Genomic DNA, 19,035 nt, shown 5'->3' with positions numbered 1-19,035 from the left:
CCTGCTTTACTTTCTGCTTCACTTCTGGATAGTTCTGTTGTTCTGAAGCTGCCTCACGGTCCGGTGGGCTAAAAACACCCCCGTGCCTGGGCTGTCAGGCTGCCAGGCTGTCAGGGGGGGGAAGAGGAAGAGGAAGAGGGGGCTGCTGGGAAAAAGAAGAAGTAGTGCCGGCTGCAGAGGACAGGGAAGAATGGGAGCTTCTTATGGAAAGAAGGTCAGTCGCTGGTTTCATCTGTCAACACGAGTCTGAAGTTAGTGTCCAACTCGAGGCCTGCGGGCCAGTCCAGCCCCTCTCAGACTGTGATCTGGCTCGCATATCAATTTAGGTTCACAATACATGTGGCCCACCTAGTTTTTGTTGCTTTTGCCCACACTTTTGGTGTGTTTCCACAGGTTTTTGGCATTTTTCTGATTAACTGTTTTTGTTGCTTTTTTCGACCTCTATTGGCACTTTTTTCTTTGATGGATAAGGAACTTTTTTTAGGGCTTAATGTGGACTAAACTGTCAGAGAGAAGACAGTATGAGACATGCAGTAATACACTGCAGATATTAGATTAAAGCATGTAAATAAACTGTACACGTCTGTCTCTGGATGTGATTCTCTTGTTCAGAGAAGTTAGTGTAACTTACGGTACCATACCCTCTCAGTACCGTAACACCGTCTACAGCTGACCCTCTCAGTACCGTAACACCATCTACAGCTGACCCTCTCAGTACCGTAACACCGTCTACAGCTGACCCTCTCGGTACCGTAACACCGTCTACGGCTGACCCTCTCAGTACCGTAACACCATCTACAGCTGACCCTCTCAGTACCGTAACACCGTCTACAGCTGACCCTCTCAGTACCGTCTACAGCTGACCCTCTCAGTACCGTAACACCATCTACAGCTCACCCTCTCGGTACCGTAACACCGTCTACGGCTGACCCTCTCAGTACCGTCTACAGCTGACCCTCTCAGTACCGTAACACCGTCTACAGCTGACCCTCTCTGTACCGTCTGTAGCTGACCCTCTCGGTACCGTAACACCGTCTACAGCTGACCCTCTCTGTACCGTAACACCGTCTACGGCTGACCCTCTCAGTACCGTCTACAGCTGACCCTCTCAGTACCGTAACACCATCTACAGCTGACCCTCTCAGTACCGTGAACACCGTCTACGGCTGACCCTCTCAGTACCGTCTACAGCTGACCCTCTCAGTACCGTAACACCGTCTACAGCTGACCCTCTCAGTACCGTCTGCAGCTGACCCTCTCAGTACCGTAACACCGTCTGCAGCTGACCCTCTCGGTACCGTAACACCGTCTACAGCTGACCCTCTTAGTACCGTCTACAGCTGACCCTCTTAGTACCGTCTACAGCTGACCCTCTTAGTACCGTCTACAGCTGACCCTCTCAGTACCGTAACACCGTCTACAGCTGACCCTCTCAGTACCGTCTGCAGCTGACCCTCTCGGTACCGTAACACCGTCTACAGCTGACCCTCTCTGTACCGTCTATAGCTGACCCTCTCAGTACCGTAACACCATCTACAGCTAACCCTCTCCGTACCGTAACACCGTCTACGGCTGACCCTCTCAGTACCGTAACACTGTCTGGCTGTTAGCAGAACTTTATTCCCCAACCGGACACGTTCAGCAGGAACAACAAGATAACCAGCATGACAGGTAGCGGTGTGTGTGATGTAATGACCAGATAAACAAACCCGTCACAGTGTAATGTCACAGTGTAATGTCACAGTGTGATGTCACAGCGAGACCAGAAAACTGTCAAACAGCTTGTTTTCCCCTCCTAATATTCTGACTCTTTATTTTCTCAAAAATATTTTGACTTTTTCTCAAAAAAGTTCAGCTTTCGTATTGATTCTTATATTGCATGAAGGACAGAGTCTGCCTTACAGTTTGGTCCACATAAAGACCTAAAAAAGTTCCTCAGCCATCATAGAAAGTTGTGCCAAAAAAGGTTGTGAAAAGTGCCCAAAGTGTCGGCAAAAGTGACAAAACTAGGTGGGCTAAGATTTATTGTGAACCTAAATATATATCAAAATATGCGAGGGGCCGGATTTGGCCCGGGGGCCTCAAGTTTGACACGTGTGTACTACAGAAGGACATGTTTACATGATTTAATCTTCAAAAAACACTTTATATTTCTCATCCTACCCACGGCTGCTGCTCCTGTATGGCCGTCTGCTGGAGTGCCTGTCTCTTTAAGAAGCCCAGTCTGCTCTGATTGGCCAGCGCCTGTCTTTTTAAGAAGCCCAGTCTGCTCTGATTGGCCAGTGTGTTTCCTGGAATCTCAGCTGCGCTCCAGTTATGTTTCACTAGTATCAGCTGGAGCTACTGCCACAGAGTATATAGCAGGACCCAGCAGACTCCATGTAGATAATCAGTACTTTTAGCGTGTATAGACCCAGCATATCTCCGCCAGACTCCATGTAAATAATCAGGACTTTTAGCGTGTATAGAGCCAGCATATTTCCACATGTAAATGGGTGAATTAAGGGTTTATTTCAACCAAACCAGAGATGTGTGATTGTTGGAACAGTGGAACCACTGATGAACTAACCAAGACGGCTTTTGATAGTTTTATTTTGTTTCTGTCCACTTTGAATGAAGTGTGTTTTACAATGATAAAAGTGCTGATTATTTACATGGAGTCTGGTGGGTTTGGTCATGGCAGTCTTATGAAGTCTTAGAGTAATTAAAGCTGCCAGAGAAACGGAAGAGAGTTTCTGGGGAAGTATTTGAGCTATGGGGAGACACACCTGTTCGGGTGGGAGTGTGTTTTGCCATGGAGACTAACAGCTGACAGCAGGGCGACGGTGTAACGTCCTGCTCAGATCGACTCACGAGGCTATTTTTAGTTCAGACTCAGGGTCAGAAACACAGAGAACAGAGTCTTTAAAATGATCATCTAAAAGTTTAAATGAACGTCTGTTTAGTTCTTAGATTTAAACAATGGAGGAGAAAAAATTTAGAAAAAACGACAAACACACCGAAAAAAAGGGATAAGAACTGTGCAACAACAAAAAAAGCAACAAAATGCTGAAAATTAGACAAAATGAAAAAATGAAAAAAAGCATCAAAAACGTCAAAGTGACAAAAAAATGTAAAACTGTGTACTATAGTTGGTACCAATGGTGTAGTCTAATGTATTGTAGTGGGTATACTGTATCGTATATATATTTAGCCAGAAGCTACCTTTGGGGGAGGGTGGGGCGCATATCATAGCGGGGGGTATGGGTGTCCTCCCCCAGGGAAGTTTTGAGCCTCAAAGACGCCATTTCCTGCATTCTGATATACTTTTATGCACCAAGTTATGGTGGAAATACCTTTTATTTAGCCTATGTGAAGAAAGAAAACACAGTTGACAATTCAAAATATATCAAAGATATAATGGAAAGTTTGTTGTGTGTCATTGGGCATTTTTAAGTGGGTATATGTCCCTGCGTATCAACTAGACCAGTCATTCCCAAACTGTGGTCCGTGGACCACTAGTGGTCCATGAGGGTACTTGCACGTGGTCCGTGGAAAAGCAAAATAAAATATAAAATAATAGTTTTTTTAACCTTCATTTTACCAGGAAATTCCCATAAACAACTTTAATTTTTAACCAGGAGTAGGCCTATTGTGTTTTCATTAAATGTGTATAGGGCCAGAGGCAAAGAATGTTGTCATGATCACATCACACGCATAGCCGTTATAGGCAGGTTATATGAAACAAACGGTTTTAAATTATAAATGGAACTAAAGCTGCAAGCAGCGTTGGACGGGCCCTCGCGCCTGTGCTCTGTTTACATGTGTGTAGGCCTACATTAAAATGATGTACACATTAATGCTTCCACTAATTATAATCCAATAATATAAATAGACATTGTTCTAAAATGGGACATTCTGCATAATGAGTACTTTTACTTTTTGTACTTTAAGTATATTGTATTGCTAATACTTTTGTATTTTTTCTTGAGTAATATTTATGCATGACTTTTACGTGGTACTGCTACTTTTATTTCAAGGGACCCTTGAGGGTACCCTCCTTCAACAGTGTTTCGTCAATTAACCCACAACACCTCCAGAGGGCTTGACCACTAGCCCCAGCATCCTGGGGCAGCCCCCTTGGCCCCTTGGGCTCCACAGCCAGTGCTCTTTTATGTTCCCTCCCTACCCGGTGGGTTGTTCCATCACTCACAGCGCTTCAGCCACAGCCATCTCAATGCTGTCTCTGCTCGTCTTGTGATATTCGCCAAGCGCCGTCTCCTGCTGGGACCTCTTATTCCAAGTCTGGACATGGCGCCCCAAAGTGACTGCCCAGGAAATCCTCAGCAGCCTACTTCCACTGGCAAGTTGCATGCCCGCCATCCCACCTGTTGGCACTGTTGGGTGAGTGGTTGGTACTTCCCAAGCTTTCTCTCATGGGCCTCTTCTATCCTCTCCTCCCATGGGACAGTCAGTTCAAGCAGCACCACCTGTTTTGTTGCTATGGACCACAGAACTATGTCTGGTCTGAGAGTTGAGGTAGTGATCTCCTCTAGAAACTTGAGCTGTGTCCTGAGGTCAACTCTCATGTCCCAGTCAGTAGCAGATGTCAGGATTCCTGCGCCAGTTGATGTCCCACTAGAGCTCGCCCCTGCTCTAAGAAACCTGATCAAACGGGGTGCTGTCGTCCTTGTGCTGTTGTAGGTCTTACTTCTCTCTTCTTCCAGCCAGCCAGCTCGGCAAGTATGGTCATGCATCTGAACTTGCCATCAACTTGTGATGACAACACATGTTCAAGGCTTGCCGGTTTCCCACACAGCGTGCAGTTTGCGATGGAGGTCTTAGGACACATGGAGGATCCTCTTCTCCTCCATGGTTTTTAATGGCTGCTGTTTTTAATGGCTGCTGCCCTCGCTTGCCTTTCCTCCTCCTCCACCATACGGAGCTCTTCCTGGACTACTATTTTTATTTTTTTACCTTTTATTTATCCAGGTAAATCAATTGAGAGAACAATTTCTCATTTGCAACGACGACACAGTCACTCATTCATACCTGGAAGCTGCCCAGTACAACCACAGTCTGATCTGACCACATTCATACTGGAAGCTGCCCAGTACTACCACAGTCTGATCTGATCACATTCATACTGGAAGCTGCCCAGTACCACCACAGTCTGATCTGACCACATTCATACTGGAAGCTGCCCAGTACTACCACAGTCTGATCTGACCACATTCATACCTGGAAGCTGCCCAGTACTACCACAGTCTGATCTGATCACATTCATACTGGAAGCTGCCCAGTACTACCACAGTCTGATCTGCTGACCACTGATGGCTGGCCAGTGGTGGTAATGAGAAAGGGACAAGTGCTGCTCTTTCACTTTCCCCACCTGCCGGTCTGGGGATTGAACCGGCGACCTCCCGGTCCCACGCTCGCTTCTCTAACCTTTAGGCCACCACTGCCCAACCAGTGCCAACCTTGCCTCTACGTCTGCCACAGCCCTGCTTGCTGACCATTTCCGTCCTGTGCAGATTGTGATATCTGCTTGGTGGACCAATTGGTCACTACTGTCGCGAAGCATTATCACCTGCCGGGCCACCTTAAACTCTTCAAAAACAGATGTTAATGGCAGCTGTAGCTTGCTTCCCGTACAGGCTGATAAAGCTCAGGAAGCAAGTTTCAGCTGCCATTAACATCAGCAATATAAATACTCATTATATTTCTGCATTAAAAATGAACTCAATTAAAAATACTAAACTTTTATCAGCAAAATGTACTTATCAAAAGTACTAATTATGCAAAAGGGCCATTTCCAATAGTGTTACATAATATAGATAACATGACATGTGGAAGGTAATAGTAATTACTGCTGTATGTCTGTTCATCTCTTACCTCCTACAGTTTTACCTGCATTTAAATAAAATAAAAAAGCTGTGGTAGATAAAAATTGTGCATGTGTCAAACACAAAAAAGGTCAAATGTATCAGATTGAGAAATACAAGTTGGCTAAGTTCCATTGAAATGCATCTCACTTACTGTAATAACTAGTTGAGTCAGAATTATGACATAATGATTATTAGTGCAGGGGAACAGTGTCATGCAGTCTAAAATGGGCTCGCCCAACAACACCCATCAGGGTTCAACTCCCAGTCACAGAGCTTCAGGATTATCTTGAACACAACTGGATCTGGTTTTTGTAACTGCACAAACAACTTCTAGTCCGTCTAAGCACCTGTTTGGAGGGCGTTCACATGAAGCTCCAATGTATTCATTTTATTGCAGATATTTTGACCACACTTTTTCAAGGCAAGAACAGCTTTACATACATACATCACCTTGCAGTAATCTATACAGTGGTACAGCACAACATTCAAGAGTCTGATGCTGACAGAGCATCTGTCCGGATGGGTAAAAACAATCCATTGCATCAAACTGTGGTTTGGGCCATGCAAAGAGTTCAAAAAAGGTTATTGAGAAGTGGTGTGTATAGAACAGAGGAACACTAGCCAAGCCAACATAGACTTCATAATGTTACAACATTTTCTCCTCAGACAGACCCAGGCTCTTGGTGGGCAGCCATCTGCTGCTGCCAGTTGGGACACTGAGACAGATACAGATATACAGATATAGAGAATTATGATTCATAATAATTATAGCAGTTGGTATGATGAACAGTGGCAATTATAGTAACAACAAAGATAATGGAACTATGACTAGAAATAATAGTAGTAGCAGGGTGTTGCGGGGCATAGCAGTGCGTTTTCATATGCGGGTTCCCATGTACCGTCTTCCCCTGCCACCCTGCCAAGATCTCTCGCTACCCCTTTGCCACCTCATGTAAAATCTTCTAGATCTACCAATGGCGCTCGGGCCCTAATGAATAAGGCCTATTATTATTTTAATTTCCAGTTAGTTTCTTGATCTCGCATTTCTGAAATGTTTTGCGGATGTGCTGTTAAGTGGACAATTTCACATTTGTACATTTGTACTCTTTTTGAGGACTTGTAAAACTCTGAAGATTAATAATCCCCTAAAATCACCAAAGCTTTTGAAATTTTGACTATATCCAAGTGTTCTTATTACTGTATAGATTTAATACTTCATTGCTATGGAAATAAGCCTGTTGTTCAAATAAACCTGATTATGCCCTCGGGCGCTTGAGTAAATAAATAAATTAAATATGTGGCAGCCGTTGTGTGCAGTAAACTTTCTTTTCTTTAAACTTTTCTTTTAACAAGCCTGTACTGATGAGATGACCAGTTCTGGTTTTAGTGCTAGTAGGTCTGTTAAGAGGTGCGGATTAATTCAGGTAGGACTGTGTGTAGACATATTGTATTATGTGTATTATGAGGTGGTCCTTGAAAATTCTTGATTACAAGTAGTGGTCCACACACACAAAAAGTTTGAAAACCCCTGACCTAGACTACACCACTGGTTGGTACATGAGGTCAGCAGTTTGTGTATTTAGTTCATTTCTGTTCTTTAGATGAACTGGCTGAGAGTTTAATGTTGGTGGCCGTATTCGGGCCGCAGTTTCCTTCAGTCAATTCAATTTTATTTCTAGTATCAGATCCTATAACAGGAGTTATCTCAGGACACTTTACAGATAGAGTAGATCTAGACCCCCCCCAGGAGCAAACATTTAGTGCCACAGTGCGAGAAACAACTTCCTTCAGACAGAAGCAGTCCGAGGTGTAACGCTGCAGATCGTCCAGCAGAGGGCAGACTGTTCCCCTGAAACACACAGCTGTTTAACCCTTCATCATCTCCATCGTCATCATCATAGGCATCAGAGGAAGGCTGGCAGACTTTAGTAGATGGGGGTCCGGGGGGGTTAAGAGAGGGTGTCCTGGGCCTTGTTAGTCAGGCTGCCTGCAGAAAATGTGACAAAAACGCCTAATAACCTCGGTGTCGTTCTTCATGAAATCTTCATCCTGGAGTAAACAGACCCCTCTCACACCCTGTCTCTGTGAGGGGGGTCCTGTGAGACATTGGGAAGGGGGGAGGGGGGTCCTGTGAGACAGTGAAGGTCTTGTTGTCACCATGCTGCAGCCTGATGAAGTCTCCTAGCAACCAACACAAAGTCCATTCAGGCAGCGAGGACACCGTCCAATCACAGACAGGCTGTGTGTGTGTGTGGGTCTGTTTGTGTGTGTGTGTGTGTGTGTGGGTCTGTTTGTGTGTGTGTGTGTGTGTGTGTGTGTGTGTGTGTGTGTGTGTTCATTTTTTAAGCACAATTTTCCAATGTTTCTGTCGTTTCTTTTTCTGACGTTTCTGTTGCTTTTTGGCGCTTTTTCCCAATATTTATTTATGGTCTTTGGATCCAATATTTTTTGTCACAATTTCCTCTAAGGTAACATGGTTGAGATGAAACTCTGACAGGAAGTGATGAAGCCATTCTCTCTTCTTCTGTGTTTCCCAGAAGGCGTACAGCATCGACCACGAGCCTCCTGCGAAGCAGCACTGTGTGAAGAAAGGGAAGCACCCAAGCGGCAGAGGTAAGTTTGTCCCTCTCAGGCTACCATCCATCCATCCATCCATCCATCTTCCTCTTCGTCTTATCCTGGGTCGGGTCGCGGGGGCAGCAGCTCCAGCAGGGGGCCCCAGAACTTCCCCATTAACCAGCTCTGACTGGGGGGGTCCTGAGGCGTTCCCAGGCCAGGGTGGAGATATAGTTCAAGTTCAATACTTTATTGCCATGTCAACACAGTTGATTGGAATTTGTCTTGGTGCCAATCAGGTTAAAAAAAGACAATACATACACAGGAACATACAGTACATAAAAGACAATCACATAGACAAACATTTAAACCAGTAAAAAGCTGTAAAGATCTTGTGCTGTTGCAACTTCCCATGAAGTGTCTGGTGCAGTCTATAAAGTGTATTTGAATAAGGTGCATTTAGTCCAGGTTTACTCTGCAAGGTGCCTGAGCATTAAGGAGCCTAATAGTGCCAGGGTAAGTACTGTTACAAAAGTGTGATGAGGTACATCACACACAGAGGTACATACTAGTTTAATAAACACAGGATTGTTCTGTAAAGCACAAAGAAGAGAGAATATAATCTGTTTCTGATGTCTATATACCAGTTGTTTTCACGGCAGGGATCTTGCTTCCCAGCATTGCACGCTAGTGGGCTCGCCACCAGTTTCTCTTCACTGACCAATGACAAGCAAAGAAAACAGGCTCCGCCCTCCTAAAACCAAGATGGCTGCAGCTGGGGCTTTCTGCTCCCGGATTTCAAAACCGACCATAATTGCGGCTTGTTCGGAATACGATCTTGTAATTTAACGAAAATAGTTCACTGAAACGTGTTTCTGAAAACATTTTAAGCGAGAAACAGGCCATGCAGTTGCTGACTCTGTCTTCATTTCAGATCGTGTTTGTGTCTCTCTGTGTGTTTCAGTGTGTGTGTGTGTGTGTGTGTGTGTGTGTGTAACCAGTAACATTTCTCTGTCAGGTAAATGCAGTAGTACAATGTTTCCCTCTGAAGTAGAAGTACACAGTATGTCAGTAGTATACAGTGGGGTTATATTACAGTTCTTTTTTTACAACTGTTTACACACTAAATCTTTACATGTCGGCCTAACATGACTTTAGAAACCTCTCACTCAAACTACACCCCCAATCTCCAAAACCAGGAGTTATTTCTCAGACATTCACTCAGTTTTCATTTGCATCAAACACTTTTTTATCAATTATCAAATAACAATTATCTACCTAAGACACAAAAATCTAACAAGAAGTGACTTGTTTTCCTTCTCCAAACACAGCCAATCACAATGCTGCACTTATTCACCAGGTCACCCCCCCCACTCCTAGAGATGGGAGATACGGCCAACGTTAGCTCGACCACAGTCGTTGGTTGCATGCGTGGTTAGTTTCAGTGTCAGTGTAGTCCGCCAGTACGGCACGTTTATTTTGCACAAATCCACAATATCCTCATGTCTGGGTTTTCCTTTTGACACGGGATTCTGTAGAGAAACAGAGCGGGCTTGTCTCTCTTCCATTTGTGAATCTAATTGAACAACAACTATGTGATATTTTGGCTATCGTGTGGTAAAAGCTGAGCTGAGTCGTTGCTTCTTTTTCTATCACACATGACTTATTTATCTCATCATCAGAGGAAACTTTGCAGCATCAGCTCTCTATCCAGTAATCAATGTCCTTTACATGACTCTAAATCCATGGAGGCTGACGTGTCTTCATACACACATTGTTCAGAGAGGAGAGGAAACATCCAGAGATAAAAGGGTGTCTCTCTCTCTCTCTCTCTCTGTGTATGTATGTATGTTTCTATGTGTGTGTGTGTGTGTGTGTGTGTGTGTGTGTGTCTCTGTGTCATCCAGCTCTGCCTCTACCATGGAGGGCATGTTAGTTGGATTCAGGAGTTCCTCAAAGTGTTCCTTCCACCGCCCAATTACCTCCTCAGTTAAGGTCAACAGCGTCCCCTCCTTACCGTATACAGCTCGGATGGTTCCCTGTTTCACCTTCCTGAGATTCTGGACGTTTTTCACCTTGGTGCTGACTGAAAGTTCTTTGACATGTCTTGCTGAACTTCTCCCACACGGCCAAGGCTGCAGCCCTTCGTGCTCGTCGGTACCGTGCAGCTGCCTCCAAAGTCCTCTTGGATAACTTATCCTGGAAGGGTTAATGCCCCTTGGGGCACCTAAGACCCTGGGACTGCAGCTCCCCACCGTAGCTTCAGCAATGGAAGCTTTGGATGTTGCCCACTAAGGTTCAATGCCCCCAACCTCCACAGGGAAGCCAGAAAAGCTCCGCCGGAGGTGTGAGTTGGAAGTCTGTCGGACCGGGGCCTCTTCCAGACGTTCCCAGTTCAACTGCACTACCCATTTGGGCTTACCAGGTCTGTCCAGAGTCTTCCCTCATCACGACCTGGCAGCTCATCACCCCAACCATCATCCCCCTTCACTGGTTCCCAGTCAAGTCCTGCATCACATATAAAATCCTCCTTCTCACCTACAAATCCCTCGATGCCCTGGCCCAACAGTACCTCTCCGACCTCCTCCATTCATACACTCCACCCCAAAACCTGCGGTCCTCAGACGCTGGCCTGCTCTCCGTTCCCCACACCAGACTCTGTACCTTTTGGAGACAGAGCCTTTTGTGTTGCAGCCCCATCCCTCTGGAACACCCTCCCTGCAGCCATAGCTTCAACTCATAACAGGGTGAATGGCACTTCTGCCTTCGCTTTCCAGCCCTCTATCGGCTATAACCCCACTATGCAAGTTTGTCAGATCGGGTAGCAGATCTGTAGTTTGAATAAGACATAATGGACACAATTCTGCTTCCAACCTGTAGGGGGACCAAAGAGGAAAAGTGCTTTGGTGTTGCTTTAATGTAGAAAAATAATTAAAAGTTTAAACCGAAGACAAGACTTTGGCCTTTATTGGGCTGAATGGGCATTTTGATATCAAGCACAGTTTCTACCAAATCACAGTTTATGTAGTTTATTGGTTTTTTAAGCCCCCAACGTCTCCTTCCAGGCAGCACTGCCTGGAAGGCACTAGGATTAGGCAATGGTTATGGTGATGGTTAGAGTTAGGTGCCTTGAAGTCAACGGTCGCAGTGCTGCCTGGAAGGAGACGTTGGGGGCTTATGACAGCATTGAGTGTTAATGTATCGTCCAGTTTTCAGACCGTTTCAGAATTTCCAATGTGTGTGTATGGGGACGGAATGTTGAGAGCCAGAGGGGAGGACAGAGGGGGGGAACTGCAGTATGATCCTCTGAAATGTATCTAAACAAAGTGCTCTCTGCTCTACAGTTTTCACTCTTCATACATCATGGTTGATCAAAATGTAGGACATTTTGTGCCAATCGCAGACATGTAACTATGGAATCCACCGGATCTAAACTTTTGGCTCTGTTCATACCAACTGCCTATAGAAACAATGAAAAGAAATATCTGCAAGGACACAGATGGTTCCCTGTTTATTTCCTGCTCTGTGTCGCATATATTTGACACCACAAACATAAAAACCACATCAATGTGTTCGCCAGACTTTTATCTCTCTTGTGATAATATTTTTGCCGTTTGGACCCACGGTTTTTGAATTACAGAACAAACTTTAGAGGTATAATTATCATTAAATGGACATGTTTGGCCCATTTTAGATACTGTCTCCCCTCCCTCCTCTAGTCCCTCACTGCGGAAATCACCATAGCAACAAGTCCCCCCCACACACACACACTCTCACACACACACACACACACACACACACACACAGACACCCTCACACACCCACACACACACACACACACACACACACACACACACACACACACACACACACCCTTCTCTTATCTCTGGATGTTTCCACTCCTCTCTGAATAATGTGTGTATGAAGACACGTCAGCCTCTGTGGTTTTAGATTTGTTTAAAGGACATTGATTACTGGATAGAGAGCTGATGCTGCAAAGTTTCCTCTGATGATGAGATAAAGAAGTCATGTTTGTTAAAAAAAAGTAAAAGATAAGCTGCCAATACCTCCTATCATGGAGACTCTGCGTTGTCCTCTCTTTGCAGGACATGTCCAACAACAGAGTAAAGGTAGCTCAGATCAGCTGTTACTAATGATATTAACTATATACCTGTGGTGACCATTGTATTTTCTCTCTCTCACACACTTCAGCCAGTGTTTTTGGGATGTGCACCAAGTTTTTCACAACTTTTTCACAGACAGCAGACATTTTGACCTGTCATAGTAAGAAAAACACAGCTGAAATTGATAACTTTAACAATGGCTCAATTCCATCAAGTGTCCCAGTAAGCTATTTCGGTGAGTCAGCATGCTCAATACCAGGGCCTCTCCTAAGTGGAATGCAGCCATCATTAATGGTTTTGGTAATGGTTCCTACTATGAAATGTCAACATGTCTGCCGTGAAAAAGTTCTATTATTATTATTATTATTCTCTGACCCAACTCACCACCAGATGGTGATGAGTTGACAGCTCCGCCCCTCTCTTCACCTGAGTATCCAAAACAGATCATAAGATACTATTACAAATTCGATCATTGAGCTTCGGCCTAGAGTGCTCTGGTACCCCACAACCCAAAGGCATATGGAGGCGCTCCTCTTGGTGCCTGGGGAAACTCCAACGTAGTGGCGCTCAGCCGGGGACTTGCTATTTAAATTAGCTGCTACATGGTTAAACCTCATTGGCTCAGTGCATCTCCGTGTGTATGGAGTTTATCCTGGAAACGTTCTTCTGTTGATCTAGACTAGGACACAGTGACAGCTTCAGCGGCACCGTTAACACTTCTGGTCACATCAGACAACTGGAGGCTATGAACAAACAACCTTTTGTCATGATCTTGGGTTTTGTTTAGTTCCCTGTTTTATTCGTAGTATCATTTCTCCTGTGTCATGTCTTGTTTTACCTGCTTTGTGTGTTTTCCCCACTGGTTTTCCCGCCTTAGTGATTGCCTGCCCCACTTTTGGTTGTGAGCTGTTTGTCTTTAAGAAATCTTCAAAATCTCCTCGCTGCAGTACAAGTCTGTACCACCTCCTGATAATTCTTGTGTTTTAATTCGGAGGATTGAACACTGAGAGTTTTCAGCTTCACACTTCACTTGTTGGCACATTTACACCCCCGTGAAGCTGCCGGCAGCAGCGTGGGAAAACACAGAGAGAGGGTCAGAGAGAGAAGGAGGAGGAGGGAAGAGTGGGAGGATCATGTAACTCTGAGTGTGTGAGTCCGAGGGAGCAGAGGAGCGCTGCTGCTCCTGCAGAGAGGATGCAGCTCCGCTCGGACTCAAACACGGAAACACGGAAACCGGATCTGCAGGACAACATGGATCTGGATCAGAGGATCCACTCAGACTCTGAAATCTAATATAGTTTTATTTCTGCGTTTGTTGTTTATTTTGTCTGTTATTTTTGAAGTTTTTGTCACATTTTTGGTGTTTTCTTCTACTTTTTTTTTGTTTTTTCCCCAACTTTTTGTCACTTTTTTCAATGTTTTTTCCCCACGTTTTTTAAGCTTTTTTCCAACTTTTTTCTGCATTTGCATTTGGACTGCTGGCACCCCTCTAGCATGTTCCTATACTGCCTAAACCTCAGGGTCTCCCGCTCACACTGAACCACGGAAACCCTGAAACAGAATCTGCAGGACAACATGGATCTGGATCAGACAGACAGGGAGGGCATGGTGAAGTCCGGTAAGAACCAGAACCAGAACTAGAGGAAGCTCCTTCTTATTGACGCTGTCAGACCAGATCAAATTATTTTGTTTGTCGTAGTTCCTTGTATCTGGAGGTGGGACGAAGTCTCGAGTCTCTGTGGTGACAAACAAGTCAAGTCACAGGTCAACGTGTTCTCGTGAATGTGTTCGTATGATATCGTACGACAACTAGCAGACCGCCGGCGGGTCACGTGACATCTGCTTTTCAAACGTCTGGTTCATGAGAACAGGCTACACTCTGAGGAATAAATCTGTCTCGCTCGTCTCTTTTCTGTCTCTCTCAGAAGTGAAGCTGCCTTCAAGTGCGCTCGGAAACGTTAAAATCTTAACGAGTTGAGGGAAAACAGGAACTGTGAAGTATAAAGTTCTTTGTTGGGGGGTTTCAGAACACAACGTCACACAGACGGCCCTGCAGCCAATTACCGGGTACCTTTGTTTGGTCTGAACGTTGTGTTATTCAGGTGTTGAGTGGACACGGGGAGCGTAGGCTGAAGAAGTGATGCGAGTGGGAGTTTAGATCTTCTCACTAAGCGGAGATTGTTACATACAGCGAAAAAAGTGTCAATCGTTGACGCAAAGTGTAGGAAAAAAACGCCAAAAAATTGAGAATGAAGCCTTGGAAAAAGCGTAGAAATACTGAAAGTGTCGAAAAATTTAACAAACGGTGAATGTGAAAGAGGCATCTGTTGTTGGTATCAGATGGATATTATGGGATGTGAGTGTGGAACAATAACAGTTTCAGTCAGCCGCAGGTTTGATTTCAGGATGAATGAATCGGAGAGAAAAGATATTATTACTGAGAAATATGATCACACTTCCTCCTACAGAGAGAGAGAGAGACAGGATAGAGACAGACAGGCAGGCAGACAGACAGACAGACAGACAGGAGAGAGATAGATAGGAAAGAGACAGACAGACAGACAGGCAGACAGACAGGGAGAGGGAGACAGGCAGGCAGACAGACAGACAGACAGGGAGAGGGAGACAGGCAGGCAGGCATACAGACAGACAGGCAGACAGACAGACAGACAGAGAGACAGGGTTGTAACCAGATAACAGCACTCAGAGAGGGTTTTAGTCTCTCAGATCGATATGAAACCACAGAATATCTCAAAGTCCGTCCACACTTCCTGCTCCTCTGATGCAACTCTCCTGTTGAATAAACTCTGAGATTAAATCAGGCCAAAGGTCTTCTCCCCCCCCCAGTCTTTCTGACTGGACCGGCAAAATGGAGCAAAAACCTCGACAAAAACTTTTAAAAAATGTCAGAGAAAGTTTCCCCAAATGTCTGTTTGTAATTCAGTCTCTCTGGTTGAACATCACAGCTCTGAAAACTTTTCTATTTTTCTAACTATTTATTACTACTTTATTATTGGTTGTTTTCTTGTTTATTTTAGCTTCATTGTATTTTCTCCTTCTTTTATCCGTCTTAGGGCTCCTGCACACTGCCTGCGTGGCGTGAGCGTGGCGTTTTCTATGTCTTTAACACCAGAAAGGTGTCTGACGCGGTGCTGCTGCTGCTAGCCTTGTCTGGACACATGGATGTTTCCCATAAACATAAACATAACGACGTCAGCAGGATTGACGGAAAAATAGGCTCCAGAATATTCCTTCTGTATTGACGGGCAATATTAGAAAATCAATAATTATTTGTTATTATCTTTTTAAATGACATTTATATCTGCATTCATGTCAAAACCTCGAGACTTTCAAACATCAACATATCATTTATTAAATGTATTCATGTCAAAATGACATATAAACATCTTTTCCTATGGGTTAGGGTTAGGGTTGCTCCTGTGTTAATCGGCGCGGTGGGTACGTACGTGGAGATACCGACCCTACGCTGTAGCCTGACGTGCACCGCTGCTCGTACACATCACAGCAGCGCACGCCGCTCGGCCATGGCTTGGTAGCGTTGCATTTCCCCCAGCTCAACACACACACGCACACGTGTGTGTGTGTCGTACTAGCGCTAGTGTAGCCGTTGCAATAATATATCAAAAGAGACATTTTTGGTCCAAAGAAATGAAAATAAATCCTTCTGGAGCTGCAAAAAATATTTGTATTTGTTTGTACAAAAAACCCTCCAACCTGCCACAATAATGAAAATATGAATGTTTACATGAAGAACTGGTCCCAAAGCAGTTACATGAATGTCCTTTTTATTTAACATGAACACACTACAGGGGAATAATGGGAAGGGTCAGCAAGTTACTCTACCTCCGCTAGATTATTGGCTCTTCAAGAGCTTCAAAAAATATGAATTTCAACTGAATTATGCAAACTGGGAATTTTTCAATTTCCTCACTTGGAGAGAAAAAGAGACGGAGCATCGTACCCCTGGACGTGATGCTCTGGACTCTGAATAAATCTCTGCAGCAGCTTCAACATGTGGAGGAAAAGGCAACATCTGTCCACAGACTGCATCAGAGCTCGTTTGATTTTTGTGAAATGTGAAGCATGGTGGACGATGGGCTCTGGTTTCACTGGAGAAAGAGGTCATTGTGTGAAGTGAACTGTATGACATCTGATCTCTGTCTCCCAGAATATCTAAAGACTCGGATCAGATGTTAATCGGTCCTTTCTTCTGGCAGACAAACACGGATGATGGACACGGAGAAACAGAGACTGAGACGTTGTAGTTCAGACTAAAACCTGAAAACACGGACAGATGTTCAGCAGCAGTTAGAGTCCCTAAAAGTTCTGTTGTTGCTGCTGACAGACTCAGATTATTATTCTAAGTGTCTGACAAAATTATGGAAAGGATCCCTACAGAGATAGACCTTTTAGTTAAAGAGTAAGATCATTTTAGTTTAACATGAAACAGCCCCGAAATCACCATCACCAAACCCACCAGACTCCATGTAAATAATCAGGACTTTTAGCGTGTATAGAGCCAGCATATCTCCACATGTAAATGGGTGAATTAAGGGTTTATTTCAACCAAACCAGAGTGGTGATTGTTGGAACAGTGGAAAGATGAACCAAGACAGCTTTTGGTAGTTTGATTTAGTTTCTGTCCACTTTGAATGAAGTGTGTTTTACGATGATAAAAGTCCTGATTATTTACATGGAGTCTGGTGGGTTTGGTGATGGTGATTTCGGGGCTGTTTCATGTTAAACTAAAAGGATCTTACTCGTACGCTTTGGCTACGTTCAGACTGCAGGCAAAAGTGGCCCAAATCCCAGTCAAGTGACCAGGTCAGACTTCTTCAGAAGTAGTGTGAACACCTCAAATCTTGCCCAGATCAGATTTTTTCAAATCCGATTCAGACCACTTCCATATGTGGTCCTGAATCAGACCCAGATCTGATTTTTTTTTAATGCGGCCGCAGTGTGAACAACCAAGGTGGATTTGATGCGACTTTGGGCGGACTGTCCTCAGTGTGCCCCAACCGCGTCGCCAGGGCGGGGATCGGCTCACGTAAAAAGGCGATGTGCAGGTGCACCACCGGCCCGTCTCGCCCGCACCGTCGGGGAGGTGGAGCGTGAGCGCGTGCGATAGGACCCAAAAAATGTTGAACTATGCCTGGGCAGGGCGAAGCCAGAGGAAACTCTGATGGAGGCACGTAGCGGTTCTGACGTGCAAATGGGTCGTCTGGTCACACAGACCTCTGGAGTGAATTTGCAGCCATAACCCCACAAAAGGCCAAAATAGCCAATCTGGCTCTCTTTCTCTTCATTGTTCTCCTCCTCAGCACCTGCTCATTAATGTTACGGCTGTCATTACACAAACATTTAGAAATAAAAATGAAAATGCTGACTTCCTCCATGACCTCCCTAACTTTAGTGCAGCAGCGTGCTGCGTCTGATGTCATTGGTTTTGGTCTTTTGATCATGTGGGTCAGTTTCGAAACCGCAAACCGTTCACACTGGAATCTGATATAGGCCACATTTAAAAGGTCATGGGAACAGACACTAAAAATCTGATCTGAGCAAAAAAATCTGAATTAAGCATTAAGACTTGCGGTGTGAACGTAGTTTTAGAGACTTTTAATCCATTTAATCTGAGCGTTTGTCTGTGTCTCCTTGTCTCTTGTCTCCTTGTCTCTTGTCTCCTTATGTGCTTGTGTCCTTGTGTCCTCAGCCTCGGCGTATGCAGACCTGCAGCAGCACCGGTCTGAGGGCGGCGTCCACAGGAAGGCGTCCCCGGCGTCCTGCTCCGTCCCGCAGCCGGACTACCTGCAGGGAGAAGAGGACGATGACATCATCAAACCCAAAAAACTGGTGAACCCGGTGAAAGCTTCCAAAAGTCACCAGGAGCTGCACCGGGAGCTGATGACCAGCTGCAAACGGTAACGTGGGTCTGTCTGTCTGTCTGTCTGTGTGTGTGTGTGTGTGTGTGTGTCTCTGTCTGTCTGTGTCTGTCTGTGTCTGTCTGTGTCTGTGTGTGTGTGTGTGTGTGTGTGTCCTCCAGCTTCACTTTTCCTCCTGAATGATAAAAGCAGAGAGAGAAAAACATGAAAAAAACAAATTAAGAAAGAGAGAAAGCCGACCTGTGAGGGTGAACTTTCCCAGCATCCTCAGCTGCAGGCCTGCGAGGTGGGCGGCTGTCGCTTAGCAACGTCTGCTCGTGTCTCACGCCGAGAGGACGGCAGGAAGTAATAATGGAAAACACTGCTCTCTGATTGGTCAGCATGTGTTAGTGTGTTTTCATCAGGAGATTAAAGTGGTTATAAAGTGAAGTCCTACAGAATATATTTACTGCAGCAGACAGTTTGTTCAGATGCTCCTGGTCCGGCCCGGCCCGGCCCGGCCCGTAGGCAGAATATAAAGACTAGGGGTGCCGGCAGTCCAAATGAGTAGTGAAAAGTTAAAGTTTCTCTCTCTCTTTCTTTCTTTTT

The 19,035-nt window shown here is 45.0% G+C and overlaps 1 protein-coding gene across 2 annotated transcripts in view; it reads left to right on the top strand.

Moving 5' to 3' along the window:
• Window positions 1-22: 22 nt before the first annotated feature.
• The window catches only part of LOC144517409 (protein FAM107B), a 26,567-nt gene continuing 7,554 nt past the window's right edge, over window positions 23-19,035 (top strand). The window contains exons 1-3 of one of the 2 annotated variants that reach the window (XM_078249509.1): window positions 23-214; window positions 8,405-8,480; window positions 18,279-18,486. In XM_078249509.1, coding sequence (XP_078105635.1) covers window positions 191-214; window positions 8,405-8,480; window positions 18,279-18,486 — 308 coding nt within the window. In that variant the 5' untranslated portion in view covers window positions 23-190. Of the gene's footprint in view, window positions 215-8,404; window positions 8,481-13,750; window positions 14,166-18,278; window positions 18,487-19,035 lie in introns of those variants that run through there. The other variant, XM_078249510.1, reaches the window with a different exon arrangement.

This window comes from Sander vitreus, chromosome 4, assembly GCF_031162955.1.
Source record: "Sander vitreus isolate 19-12246 chromosome 4, sanVit1, whole genome shotgun sequence".
Taxonomy (NCBI): domain Eukaryota; kingdom Metazoa; phylum Chordata; class Actinopteri; order Perciformes; family Percidae; genus Sander; species Sander vitreus.
Note: the sequence above shows the minus strand (reverse complement) of the source record. Positions and strands in the feature narration are given on the sequence as shown.